Raw genomic sequence first — 13,672 nt, forward strand, 5'->3', positions numbered from 1 at the left:
CCACATTGCTATGGGTCTGGAATCGCATGCTGGCCAGACTGGGTGAGGATGGCAAATTTCCTTCTCAAACGAACATGGGTGAACCATATACGTTTTTATGACAATTGAGTATGCTTTCATTCAAGGTTTTTATTGAATTCCGATTTTGCCATCTGCCATGGTGGAACTCGAACAGGGGTACTCCAGAACATTAGTATGGATCTCTGGATTACCAGTCCAGCGGAAATACCACTATACCAGTGCCTCCCCTGCACATTAGTCCAGAAGACCATAAGAAATAGAAACAGGAATAGGCCATTCGGCCCCTCAAACCTGCAACGCTGATCCAACATTCCTCAAGTCCCCTTTTCCCATAACCCTTGATTCCCTTACTGATCAAGAATCTATCTGAGCCTTAAACATACACAGGAACTCGGCCCCCACAGCTCTCTGGCCAGACATTCCGAAGACACACCACCCTCAGAGAAGACATTTCTCCTCATCTCAGTCTTAAATTGGCACCCCTTTATTCTGAGACTATGGTCTCTGGTCTGAGACTCTCCTATGGGGGGAAACATCCTCTCAGTATTTACCCTGTCAAGCTCCTTAAGAATCCTGTATGTTTCAATGAGATCACCGCTCATTCTTCAAAATTCCAATTAATAGATTCCCAAGCTGTTTAACCTTTGTCTATCAGACAATCCCTCCATGTCCCTCCGTGAGCCTCACGTCTGTTGTGGGTAAAGTCTTGGAGAGGATTATAAGAGATACGATTTATAATCATCTAGATCGGAATAATATGATTAGGGATAGTCAGCATGGTTTTGTGAAGGGTAGGTTATGCCTCACAAACCTTATCGAGTTCTTTGAGAAGGTGACTGAACAGGTTGACGAGGGTAGAGCAGTTGATGTGGTGTATATGGATTTCAGTAAAGCGTTTGATAAGGTTCCCCACGGTCGTCTATTGCAGAAAATACGGAGGCTGGGGATTGAGGGTGATTTAGAGATGTGGATCAGAAATTGGCTAGTTGAAAGAAGACAGAGGGTGGTGGTTGATGGCAAATGTTCAGAATGGAGTTCAGTTACGAGTGGCGTACCACAAGGATCTGTTCTGGGGCCGTTGCTGTTTGTCATTTTTATAAATGACCTAGAGGAGGGCACAGAAGGTTGGGTGAGTAAATTTGCAGATGACACTAAAGTCGGTGGAGTTGTAGACAGTGTGGAAGGATGTTGCAGGTTACAGAGGGACATAGATAAGCTGCAGAACTGGGCTGAGAGGTGGCAAATGGAGTTTAATGTCGAGAAGTGTGAGGTGATTCACTTTGGAAAGAATAACAGGAATGCGGAATATTTGGCTAATGGTAAAATTCTTAGCAGTGTGGATGAGCAGAGGGATCTCGGTGTCCATGTACATAGATCCCTGAAAGTTGCCACCCAGGTTGATAGGGTTGTGAAGAAGGCCTATGGTGTGTTGGCCTTTATTGGTAGAGGGATTGAGTTCCGGAGCCATGAGGTCATGTTGCAGCTGTACAAAACTCTGGTACGGCGCATTTGGAGTATTGCGTACAGTTCTGGTCGCCTCATTATCGGAAGGACGTGGAAGCTTTGGAACGGGTGCAGAGGAGATTTACCAGGATGTTGCCTGGTATGGAGGGAAAATCTTATGAGGAAAGGCTGATGGACTTGAGGTTGTTTTCGTTAGAGAGAAGAAGGTTAAGAGGTGACTTAATAGAGGCATACAAAATGATCAGAGGGTTAGATAGGGTGGACAGTGAGAGCCTTCTCCCACGGATGGAGGTGGCTAACACGAGGGGACATAGCCTTAAATTGAGGGGTAATAGATATAGGACAGACGTCAGAGGTAGGTTTTTTACGCAAAGAGTGGTGAGGCCGTGGAATGCCCTACCTGCAACAGTAGTGAACTCGCCAACATTGAGGGCATTTAAAAGTTTATTGGATAAGCATATGGATGATAATGGCATAGTGTAGGTTAGGTGGCCTTTAGTTTTTGACTTCCCATGTCGGTGCAACATCGTGGGCCGAAGGGCCTGTACTGCGCTGTATCGTTCTATGTTCTATGTCGGGGATCATCCTAGTGAACCTTCTCAACCACCTCCAAGGAAATAATACATTTCCTTAAATAAGGGAACCAAAACTGTTCACAGTCCTCCAGATGTGGTCGCACCAGTACCTTGTACAGTTGCAGCAAGACCTCCCGACTCTTATACTCCAACCCCTTTGAAATTAGGGTCAACGTTCCATTAGACTTCCTGCACCCGTGTGCTAGCTTTGTGTTTCGTGCACAAGTACCTTCGAGTCCCTTTATGTTGTAGCTTTCTGCAGGTTTTCTCCGTTAAGTAATACTTTGTTCTCTTGTTCTCCCTTCCAACATGGAACAATTTCACATTTTTCCACGTTATGCTCTATATTTGTCAGCTTTTTGCCCATTTACTTACCTATGTTTGCATCCCTCTTGCAACTTGCCTTTCCACCTATTTGTTTTTGTATTGTCTGCAAATTTGGTTACAGTACATTCTCTTCCTTCCTCCAAGTTATTAATGTATATTGTATACCGTTCTAGTCCCCGCACTGATCCCGGTGGAACCTCATTGGTTACAGGTTGCCTACTTGAAAAATAACCCCTTATTCTTTCTTGCTGTTTTCTGCCCATTAAACAATACACTACCTCCAACACCATGGACTCTTGCCCACATTTGGCCCATATCCTATACCGAGCCTGCCCATGTAAATGTCTAACTGCTTTTTAAAGGACAAAATTGTACCCGCCTCTACCACTGCCTCTGGCAGCCCGTTCCAGATGCTCACCACCTTCTGTGTGAAGAAATATCCCCTCTGGTCTCTTTTGTATCTCTCCCCTTTCACCTTAAACCTATGCCCACTAGTTCTAAACTCCTCAACCTTTGGAAAAAGATGTCAACTATCTACCTTATCTATGCTCCTCATTATTTTATAGATCTCTATAAGATCACCCCTAAGCCTCTTAACGCTCCAGGGAAAAAAGTCCCAGCCTCTCCTTATAATTCAAACCATCAAGTCCTGGTAGCATCCTCGTAAATCTCTTCTGCACTCTTTCTAGTTTAACAATATCTTTCCTATAATAGGGTGACCAGAACTGAACACAGTATTCCATGTGTGGTCTGACTAATGTCTTACACAACTTCAACAAGACGTCCCAACTCCTGTATTCAATATTCTGACCAATAAAACCGAGCATACTGAATGCCTTCTTCACCATCCTGTCCACCTGTGACTCCACTTTCAAGGAGCTATGAACCTGTACCCCTAGGTCTCTTTGTTCTGTAACTCTCCCCAACTCCCTCCCATTAACTGAGTAGGTCCTGCCTTGATTTGATCTACCAAAATGCATCACCTCACATTTATCCAAATTAAACTCCATCTGCCATTCATCGGCCCACTGGCCCAATTGGTCAAGATCCTGTTGCAGACTTGTATAACCTTCTTCATTATCCACTGTGCCACCAATCTTGATGTCATCTGCAAACTTACTAATCATGCCTCCTACATTATTACCAAATCATTTATATATATCACAAATAACAGGTGGAACCAGCACTGATCCCTGAGGCACACCGCTGGTCACAGGCCTCCAGTTTGAAAAACAACCCTCCACAATCACCCTTTGGCTTTGGTCGCCAAGCCAATTTTGTATCCAATTGACTAACTCGCCCTGGATTCCGTGAGATTTAACCTTTTGCAACAACCTACCATGTGGTACCTTGTCAAAGGCCTTGCTAAAATCCATGTAGACAATGTTGACTGCACTGCCCTCATCTACACTCTTGATTACCCCTACAAAAAACTCAGTCAAATTCATGAGACATGACTTTCCCCTTACAAAGCCATGCTGATTTTCCCTAATTAGCCCTTGCCTGTCTAAATGCCTGCAGATCCTGCCTTCAGAATACCTTTTAACAATTTACCCACTACAGACGTAAGACTCACTGGTTGGTAGTTCCCGGGCTTATCCCTACAGCCCTTCTTAAACAAGGGCACAACATTTTCTACCCTCCAATCTTCAGGCATCTCTCCTGTGCCTGTCGATAATTTAAATATTCCAGCTAGGGGGCCAGCAATTTCCTCCCTAGCCTCCCACAACATCTTGGGATACATTTCATCAGGTCCTGGGGATTTGCCTATCTTGATGCGCTATAATACCTCCAGCGCCTCCTTCTCTGTAATATGTACACTCCTCAAGACATCTCTTTTTATTTCCCCAATTTCCCTAACATTCGTGCCCTTCTCAACAGTAAATACTGATGAGAAATATTCATTTATGACCTCTCCCATCCCTTGTGGATTTGCATATAGATGACCTTATTTATCCTTAAGAGGCCCTACCCTCTCCTTAGTCACTTTTTTGCCCTTTATGTATCTATTAAAGCTCTTTGGATTTTCCTTTGCCTTGTCTGCCAAGACAATCTCATGTCCCCTTTTTGCCCTCCTGACTTCTCTCTTAATTCTACTCCGACAGGCCCTATACTCTACACAGGATCCACTTTATCCCAGCTGCCTATGCATGTCATATGCCTCCTCCTTCCTTTTGACCAGGGCCTCAATATACTGAGTCATCCAGGGTTCCCTACTTCTACCAGCCTTACCCTTCACTCTTAGAGGAATGTGCTCACCCTGAACCCTAGTTAACACGCTTTTGAAAGGCTCCCAATGATCAGCTATTTCCTTGCCTGTCAACTGGCTCCCCCAATCAACTTTTGAAAGTTCCCGCCTAATACCATTGAAATTGACCTCGCCCCAATTTAAAATTTTTACATTTTGGCCAGAACTATCATTCTCCATAGCTATCTTAAAATTAATGGAATTATGGTCACTGGTCCAAACGTGATCCCTCACTAACACTTCCGTCACCTGCCCTTCCTTATTTCCCAAGATGAGGGCAATCCCCCCCCCCTTCTAGTTGGGCCATCCACATATTGAGGAATTCTTCCTGAATACACTCGACAAATTTCTCTCCGTCCAAACCCCTAGTGCTGTGGCTGTCCCGGTTAATGTTGGGAAGTCCCCAACTATTACCACCCTATTTTTCCGGCTATCTGTAATCTCATTACATATTTCTCAATATCCCGCTGACTATTTGGGGGCCTATAGTACAGTCCTATCAAAGTGATCTCTCCCTTCTTATTTCTTAGTTCTACCCATATAGATTCAGTGGGCGAACCCTTGGATATATCCTATCTGTACTGCTGTGATGTTGTCCCTAATTTTTAAAAATGCAACTCCCCTCCTCTCCTGTTTCCTGGTCTATCTTTCCTATAGCATCTGTACCCCGGAACATTGAGCTGCCAGTCCTGCCCCTCCTTTAGCCATGTTTCAGTAATAGCTATAATATCCCAGTCTCATATACCTATCCATGCCCTGAGTTCATCTACCTTGCCCGTTAGGCCTCTTGAGTTGAAATAAATGCAGTTCAATCTGTTTTTCTCTGCCTTTCACTTTTCTTCTTACTGGCTTTTGTTTCTATTCCTTCTTTATTACCCTCTAACTTCCTGCATTGGTTCCCATCCCCCTGCCATGTTATTTTAAACCCTCCCCAACAGCAGTCACAAACAATCCCCCAGCACGTTGGTTCCAATCCTGCCCAGGTGTAGATTGTCCGATTTGTAATGGTCCCACCTCTCCCAGAACCCGTTCCAGTGTCCCAAAAATCTGAATCCCTCCCTCCTGCACCACCTCTCAAGCCATGCATTCATCCTGTCTATCCTGTCATTTCTATCCTGTCATTCCTACTCTGACTAGCATATGGCACTGGTAGTAATCCCGAGATTACTACCTTTTGAGGTCCTACTTTTTAGTTTAGCTCATCTATCTGTCCAGTCCACTTTAGCTCACTCTATCCTCATTTCAATGTAATCTCCTTTATTTACATTAAACACAGTTGGTTCCGATTAAGTTTCTCACTCTCAAACTGAATATTAAATTCTGTCACTTTATGATCACCAATTCCTCAGAGATCTTTTACTCTGAAGTTATTTATTAAACCTGCCTCAATACCCATTATCAGATCCAAAATAGCCTGTTTCCTGGCTGGCTTCATACATATTGCTTTAGAAAACTCTCCCTAATGCACTCTATGAATTTGTTGTCGCGACTACCCTTTTCAGCTTGATTAACCCCATCAACATGAAGGTTAAAAGACACCCATAATTATTCTTCTATTCGTTTTACATGCTCTTATTATTTGTTGATTTATACCCTTTCCTACAATGTGGCTACTGTTTGGGGGTCTATACACTACTCCTACCAATGTCTTTTCCTTGCTGTTTTTTACCTTCACCCAAATGGACTCCACATCATCCGAATCTAGATTGTCTCTCAACAGTCCCCATTTTATCTCTTAGTAACAGTGCTATCCCCCCACCTTTTCCATCCCTCCTGTATTTCCAAAAGGTCAAATAACCCTGAATATTAAGTTCCCAGTTTAGATCTCCTTATATCCATGTCCTATTAATGTGTTTTATAAATGTAATATTTTTATTACTGTAGATTGTGAAAACTTTTTCTGACTTTGTCTGCATACGCTTGTACTCGTACAGAATTAGCTGTTTGAACCTACGGATGTTTGTTTATTCGGAGTGTACGATCGATTTCTTTAAGTGTAAATTGGCATTCTTTATTTCCATACAAAACTTATTACCTCACAATTATTGACATAAGATGGTAATAGACACAATCTTTACATACTCCACTGACCTGCCTGTCTTCCTAAGTCTCCTCAATTATTTTCCATTGTTGTTTTCCAAGAGTTATGCTGGCAGCAGATTTGGGGGAATTGTTGCACCATATGCCCAAATCCAAATATTCAGTATAAACCAATGATGAAAAAGATTAAATTTATCAAACACAGTCTGCCTCCAACAAATCAGTTTTAGATATACATCAAGTCTGTCTCCAACAAATCAGTTTTAGATATACAATTAAGCTGTATATCTCTAATGATTTAAATTTTTTCTTTGTTTTAGAATTATAGAATGTTACAGCACAGGAGGCCATTCTGCCTGTCCCATCCATGCCAGCTCTCTGCCAGTCAAATTTGGCTAGTCTCACTCCCCTGCCTTTTCTACGTGGCCGTGCAATGTTCTTGAGCTAAGGTGCAGCAATCTTAAATTTTGTTCCACATAAATGGATACTGTATCAGGTGTAAAGACAAATAATAACGTCAATCCACAAATGTATTGGCAAGAGCTGCTTTGCATAAAAGAGCCATGATCTTATTAAATGGCGGTGCAGGTGCATGCAAAAGGCCATGCAACTTATTCCTGCTCCTAGTCCGTATGCCCATACAATTGTCGTTTCAGGGGATTACTGAAAGCAGCGTCCTTGCTTTCAAGCGTTTCAGTTTGAAGCTATCTAAATTACACGGTGGGAAAACCTTTAAGACACTTCCACGTCGTTTACTCAATACGGCAGGACTTTTATGAAAAAGTTTGGCTATTAGCCATTGTCAACTGGATATCAACTGTGACGGGTAGTCAAGCTTACTTGACCTAAGATCGTTACCATGTGTACTGAGTGATGAATCTCAGTCACTGGATTATAAGTCATTATGAGAAAAATACATAGGAAATTTGTATTGAAATGATTGACTTCCAAGCTAAAGGTCCTGCTGTGCCCTCCCTTTCACCTAACCAGACTGTTAGCACAAGCTGCTTTCCCATGTGACACTGCATTAAGGGTGAGGGGAAAGAAAATCCACACTTGACCAGTATGGAAAAAATTTGGATTATTCCATTTTTACGCTTGATAGAGTGAAGGTAGCCGGATAGCTGTGCAAGGGGACAAAATTAATGGGTTTGTTTTTTTAAGTGTTCAAAAACTTCCTCATAATCTTTATTTTTCATTTTGACTCCCCCCACAGGCAGCTTACCTTGTAGGAATCTCCGATCCCAACAGCCACGCGGGTCAGCAAGGATTAGTTGACCCAGCTCAGTTTGCACGAGCTAAGCAAGCAATCCAAATGGCTTGTCAAAACCTGGTGGACCCAGCCTGCATTCAGTCACAGGTAAGGTCAATTCTTGCTGTTGATAGTGTCGAATCATTTATCTCAGCAGTAAATTTGTTTTTGTCCCACAGATAATTGCGTGAAATTTTGGCTCAGGGGTCTTTTTTTTTCCAACGTAGGTCTTGTCTGCTGCCACTATTGTTGCAAAACACACCTCTGCCTTATGCAACGCCTGCCGCCTGGCTTCATCCAAGACATCCAACCCTGTTGCTAAGAGACAGTTTGTTCAATCGGCCAAGGAGGTGGCGAATAGTACAGCCAACCTTGTGAAGACAATCAAGGTAACTCCCAGAAAAATCTGTGTTTAAAGGTGAATATGGTACTGGCAGTAACCACTGTGGAATTGAGTCAGCTGCTAACACATGGACCACATAAAGGTCATTTTCAGTTTTTAGAAAACAAAGTTGCTGAGTAAGAATGTGGCAGTTTTGAGGACTCTGGTCTGGCCTCAAACTTGCACTAACTGAGTTTGATCCATTAGAGGATGTTTATGTTGGCATAATGTAATCTGTAAAATTACGGTAACGCTTGTTTTTAATGCAGAATCAGCTGCGATATTTTAAACATATCCCGGAACAATTTAAGACCCTTCTTTTTTTGTTACTATAGGCTCTTGATGGTGGATTCACAGACGGGAACCGTGAACATTGCCGGGCTGCAACAGTTCCTCTAATAGAAGCTGTAGAGAATCTGACAGCTTTTGCTTCCAACCCAGAGTTTGTCAGCGTTCCAGCTCAGATTAGTCCTGAGGTACAGTATGAACCAAACTAGTTCCGTATTGTAAACTGGTACTGTGATTACCCTGATGGTGTAATCAAAATGCCCAGTGAGGCATATAAAGTTTCTCGAGCTGCAATTAACAATCCATAAAAACAATCTTCAAATCAATTCTCTAACCATTTAAAAGATGGCAGAAGAACAATTGTTTGAGATGGAATGAGATTCTACCTTGTTGGTGTGAACAGTGATAGCTCAGTAGGCTAGACAGCTGGTTTGTGATGCAGAACAAGGCCAGCAGCGCAGGTTCAATTCCCGTACCAGCTGAGAATTCTGAATTCTCCCTGTGTATCTGGGCAGGCGTCGGAATGTGGAGACTAGGGGCTATTCACAGTAACTTCATTGCAGTGTTAATGTAAGCCTACTTGTGACAATAAAGATTATTTATTTATTTATTAATTATTGATTTATGTATAGGGCAGCACAGTGGTTAACACAGTTGCTTCACAGCTACTGGGTCCCGGTGCAATTCCTGGCTTGGGTCACTGTCTGTGCCGAGTCTGTAGGTTTGCCCCGTGTGCGCGTGGGTTTCCTCCGGGTACTCCGGTTTCCTCTCACCATCCAAAGATGTGCAGGTTAGGTGGATTGGCCATTTTAAATTGCCCTGAGTGTCCAAAAACATTGGGTGGGGTTATTGGGTTACAGGGATAGGGTGGAGGTGTGGGCTTGGGTAAGGTGCTCTTTCTTTTTTTTAAATTAATTTTTATTCAAATTTTCCAACATCAAATTTTATCCCAACAACGAAAAGAGAAAATCAATTACCCCCCCCATACAAAAACAAATTAACAACAAGAAAGAATAATAATCATAGAACCATAAGAACAAGTCCCCATAACAAACCCATAGTCCCCCTACCTCCCGGGTTGCTGCTGAAGTTGACCACCCTCTAATGCTCCGCCAATAAATCAAGAAAGGGCTGCAACCGCCAGAAGAACCCTTGTACCGACTCCCTCAGGGCAAACTTGACCCTCTCCAGTTTAATGAACCCAGCCATGTCGCGTCCCCCCCCCACTGTAAAAAAAATGCTACCCCGACGCTACCCCAAAAATAGCGAGCCCCCAGCCCGGCTCCACCCTGGAGCCAACCACCCTGGACAAGGTCCCCGCCACCCCCTTCCAGAAACCCTCCAACGCCGGACACGCCCAGAACATGTGGGTGTGATTCGCTGGGCCTCCCGAACACCTGCCACATCTGTCCTCACCCCCAAAGAACCGGCTCAGCCTGGTCCCAGTCATATGCGCTCTATGCAGCACCTTTAGCTGGATTAGACTAAGCTGTGCGCAAGAAGAGGAGGAATTCACCCTCCCCAGAGCGTCCGCCCACGTCCCCTCGTCAATCTCCTCCAACTCCTCCTCCCACTTCGCTTTCAGCTCCTCCACCGAGGCCTCCTCCCCCTCCTGCATCACCTGATAAATTGCAGAGATCCTACCCTAGCCGACCCAGGTCCCTGAGAGCACCCTATCCTGAATCCCCCCTTGGCGGCAATAGCGGAAACAAACGCCCTAATCTGCATATACCTGAAGGTATCCCCTGGGGCAACGGCGCCGTCACCAGCACCTCTAAACTCGTGCCCACACAGGACGTTGCCTCCATCCTCTTCCATGTGGCTCCCTCCCCCTCCATCACCCACCTCCGAATCATTGCCACGTTCGCAGCCCAGTAATACCCACACAGGTTGGGCAGTGCCAATCCACCCACTTCCCTGCCTCGCTCCAAAAATACCCTCCTCACCCTCGGGGTCTTATGCGCCAACACAAACCCCGTAATACTCCTGCTGACCCTCCTAAAGAAAACCTTCGGAATCATAATGGCTAAACACTGGAAGAGAAACAAAAACCTCGGGAGCACCATCATCTTAACCGACTAAGGGCAGCACGGTGGCCTAGTGGTTAGCACAACCGCCTCACGGCGCTGAGGTCCCAGGTTCGATCCCGGCTCTGGGTCACTGTCCGTGTGGAGTTTGCACATTCTCCCCGTGTCTGCGTGGGTTTCGCCCCCACAACCCAAAAATGTGCAGAGTAGGTGGATTGGCCACGCTAAATAGCCCCTTAATAGAAAAAATAATTGGGTAATCTAAATTTAAAAAAAAAAAAAAAAAAAAAAAAATCTTAACCGACTGGACCCTGCCTGCTAGGGAGAGTGGCAACACATCCCACCTCCTGAACTGCTCCTCCATCTGCTCCACCAGCCTCATAAAGTTTAACCTATGCAGGGCCCCCCAGCTCCTGGCTATCTGGACCCCCAGGTATCTGAAGCTCCTCTCTGCCCTTTTCAGCGGGAGCCCCCATCTCTTTCTCCTGGTCCCCCATATTCACCACAAACAGCTCACTCTTCCCCACATTGAGCTTATAGCCAGAGAAGTCTCTGAACTCCCCCAGGATCCTCAACACCTCTGGCATCCCCCCCGCCGGATCTGCAATGTACAGCAGTAAATCGTCTGCGTACAGCGACAGCCGGTGCCCCCCCCCCCCACGCACAATCCCCCTCCAGTTCCTCGATTCCCTCAGTGCCATGGCCAGGGGTTCAATCGCAAACAGCAGGGGAAACCAGGGGCACCCCTGCCTCGTCCCCCGGTACAACCGAAAGTCCTCCGACCTCCTCCCATTCGTCACCACGCTTGCCACCGGAGCACTGTATAGTAGCCTCACCCAACTAATGAACCCCTCACCAAACCCAAATCTCCTCAACACCTCCCACAGGTAGCTCCACTCCACCCTGTCAAAAGCTTTCTCCACATCCATCAATGCGACTATTTCCGCCTCCCCGTCCACCGCCGACATCATTATGACATTAAGAAGCCGCCGCACATTGACATTCAGCTGCCTCCCCTTCACAAAACCCGTTTGGTCTTTGTGAATGACCTGCGGGACCACATCCTCCATCCTCCTGGCCAGTATCTTGGCCAGCAGCTTCGCATCCACATTGAGGAGTGAGATCGGCCTGTAAAATCCACACTGGAGGGGGTCCTTATCCCGCTTCAAGATCAAAGAAATCAATGCTCTGGTCATCGCCTTGATCAGCTCCTCCAACTCAATTGGGACCCCCAGACCCTCCGCCCTCTCCTCCCCCACTCTCGGGAACTCCAGCTTGTCCAAGAAGCGGTCCATCCCACCCTCCTCCCCAGGGGGCACCGAGCGGTACAACCCCTCATAGAAGGTCCTGAACACCCCGTTAATGCCCCTTGCACTCCGCACCAGACTCCCTCCTAAGTCTCACTCCCCCATCTCCCTCGCCGCCTCCCGCTTCCGGAGCTGGCGGGCCAGCATCCGACTTGCCTTCTCCCCGTACTCGTATACCGCCCCCTGCGCCCTCCTCCACTGCGCCTCCGCCTTCCGGGTGGTTAATATGTCAAACTCCGCTTGGAGACTACGACGCTTCCTCAAAAGCCCTTCTTCCAGGACCTCCGCATACCTCCTGTCCACCCTTACCATTTCTTCCACCAACCTCTCTCTCTCTCATTTTTCTCCCCCCTCTCCCTGTGTGCCCTAATAGAAATCAGCTCCCCTCTAACCACCGCCTTCAACTCCTCCCAGACCACCCCCACCTGCACCTCCCCATTGTCATTGACTTCAAATACCCCTTTATGCTCCTACGGACCCGCCCACATACCTCCTCATCCGACAGTAGCCCCACCTCTAACGTCCACAGCGGGCGTTGATCCTTCCCCTCCCCCAGCTCCAGGTCCAGCCAATGCGGAGCGTGGTCAGATATGGTTATCGCCAAGTACTCAGCCCCTACCACCCTCAGAATCAGCGCCCTGCTAAAGACAAAAAAGTCAATCCGGGAGTAAGCCTTATGGACATGGGAGAAGAACGAGAACTCCCTACCCCCCGGCCTCATAAACCTCCAAGGGTCCACCCCTCCCATCTGGCCCATGAACCCCCTCAGCACTGTGGCCGCCACCGGCCTCTTACCGGTCCTGGACCTAGAACGATCCAGTGCTGGGTCCAGTACTGCATTAAAATCTCCTCCCAATATCAAGCCCCCCGACTCAAGGTCTGGAATCTGGCTCAGCATACGCTGCATGAAGCCTGCATCGTCCCAATTTGGGGCGTACACATTGACCAGCACCACCCACTCTCCTTGGAGTCTACCGCTCACCATTACGTATCTGCCACAGCTATCCGCCACCACGCTCGATGCCACAAACGACAAGCTCTTTCCCACCAAAATCGGCAACCCCGGTTCCTCGCATCTAACCCCGGATGGAACACATGTCCAACCCACCCTCTTCTCAGCCTAACCTGATCCGCCACCCTAACGTGCGTTTCCTGGAGCATAGCCATGTCCGCCCCTAACCCCTTCAAGTGCGCCATCACCCAGGCCCCCTTCACTGGCCCATTCAGCCCCCTTACATTCTACATGACCAGCCGAATCGGGGGCTCTTCCCCCTCCCTCCGCGACGGCCAGCCATAACTCTCCCTCGGCCCACCACGGGCCCGCATTACCCCTACAGCCCGTTCCCCACGGTGGAAGAGCCCCGACCCGACACGACCCCCCCCCCCCCCCCCCCCCCCCCCCCCCCAATCACCATCTGTTCCCCTTCGGCCCTTCCAGCAGCAACCCGGTACGCTGCTGCCTCACGGCGCCAAGGTCCCAGGTTCGATCCCGACTCTGGGTCACTGTCCGTGTGGAGTTTGCACATTCTCCCCGTGTTTGCGGGGAGAATGTGCAGACTCTGCACAGACGGTGACCCAAGACGAGAATTGAACCCGGGTCGCTGACGCTGTGAAGCAACAGTGCTAACCACAATGCTATCATGCCAATTCCGGCAACTATGTCCTGTAAGCACTTTTACCTCACAAATTCACAGTAACTTCTTTTATTTTCAACAGCAAACACTTTTTTTACAGTACAATT

At 46.9% G+C, this 13,672-nt stretch overlaps 1 protein-coding gene across 4 annotated transcripts in view; it reads left to right on the top strand.

The window, feature by feature from the left end:
• tln1 (talin 1) overlaps positions 1-13,672 on the top strand; it is a 287,368-nt gene that overhangs the window by 216,148 nt on the left and 57,548 nt on the right. For all 4 annotated transcript variants that reach the window (XM_038790731.1, XM_038790732.1, XM_038790733.1 and 1 more), the window contains 3 exons: positions 7,892-8,035; positions 8,155-8,316; positions 8,645-8,785. In XM_038790731.1, coding sequence (XP_038646659.1) covers positions 7,892-8,035; positions 8,155-8,316; positions 8,645-8,785 — 447 coding nt within the window. The remainder of the gene's footprint in view (positions 1-7,891; positions 8,036-8,154; positions 8,317-8,644; positions 8,786-13,672) is intronic.

Source organism: Scyliorhinus canicula, chromosome 3 (genome assembly GCF_902713615.1).
Source record: "Scyliorhinus canicula chromosome 3, sScyCan1.1, whole genome shotgun sequence".
NCBI lineage: Eukaryota > Metazoa > Chordata > Chondrichthyes > Carcharhiniformes > Scyliorhinidae > Scyliorhinus > Scyliorhinus canicula.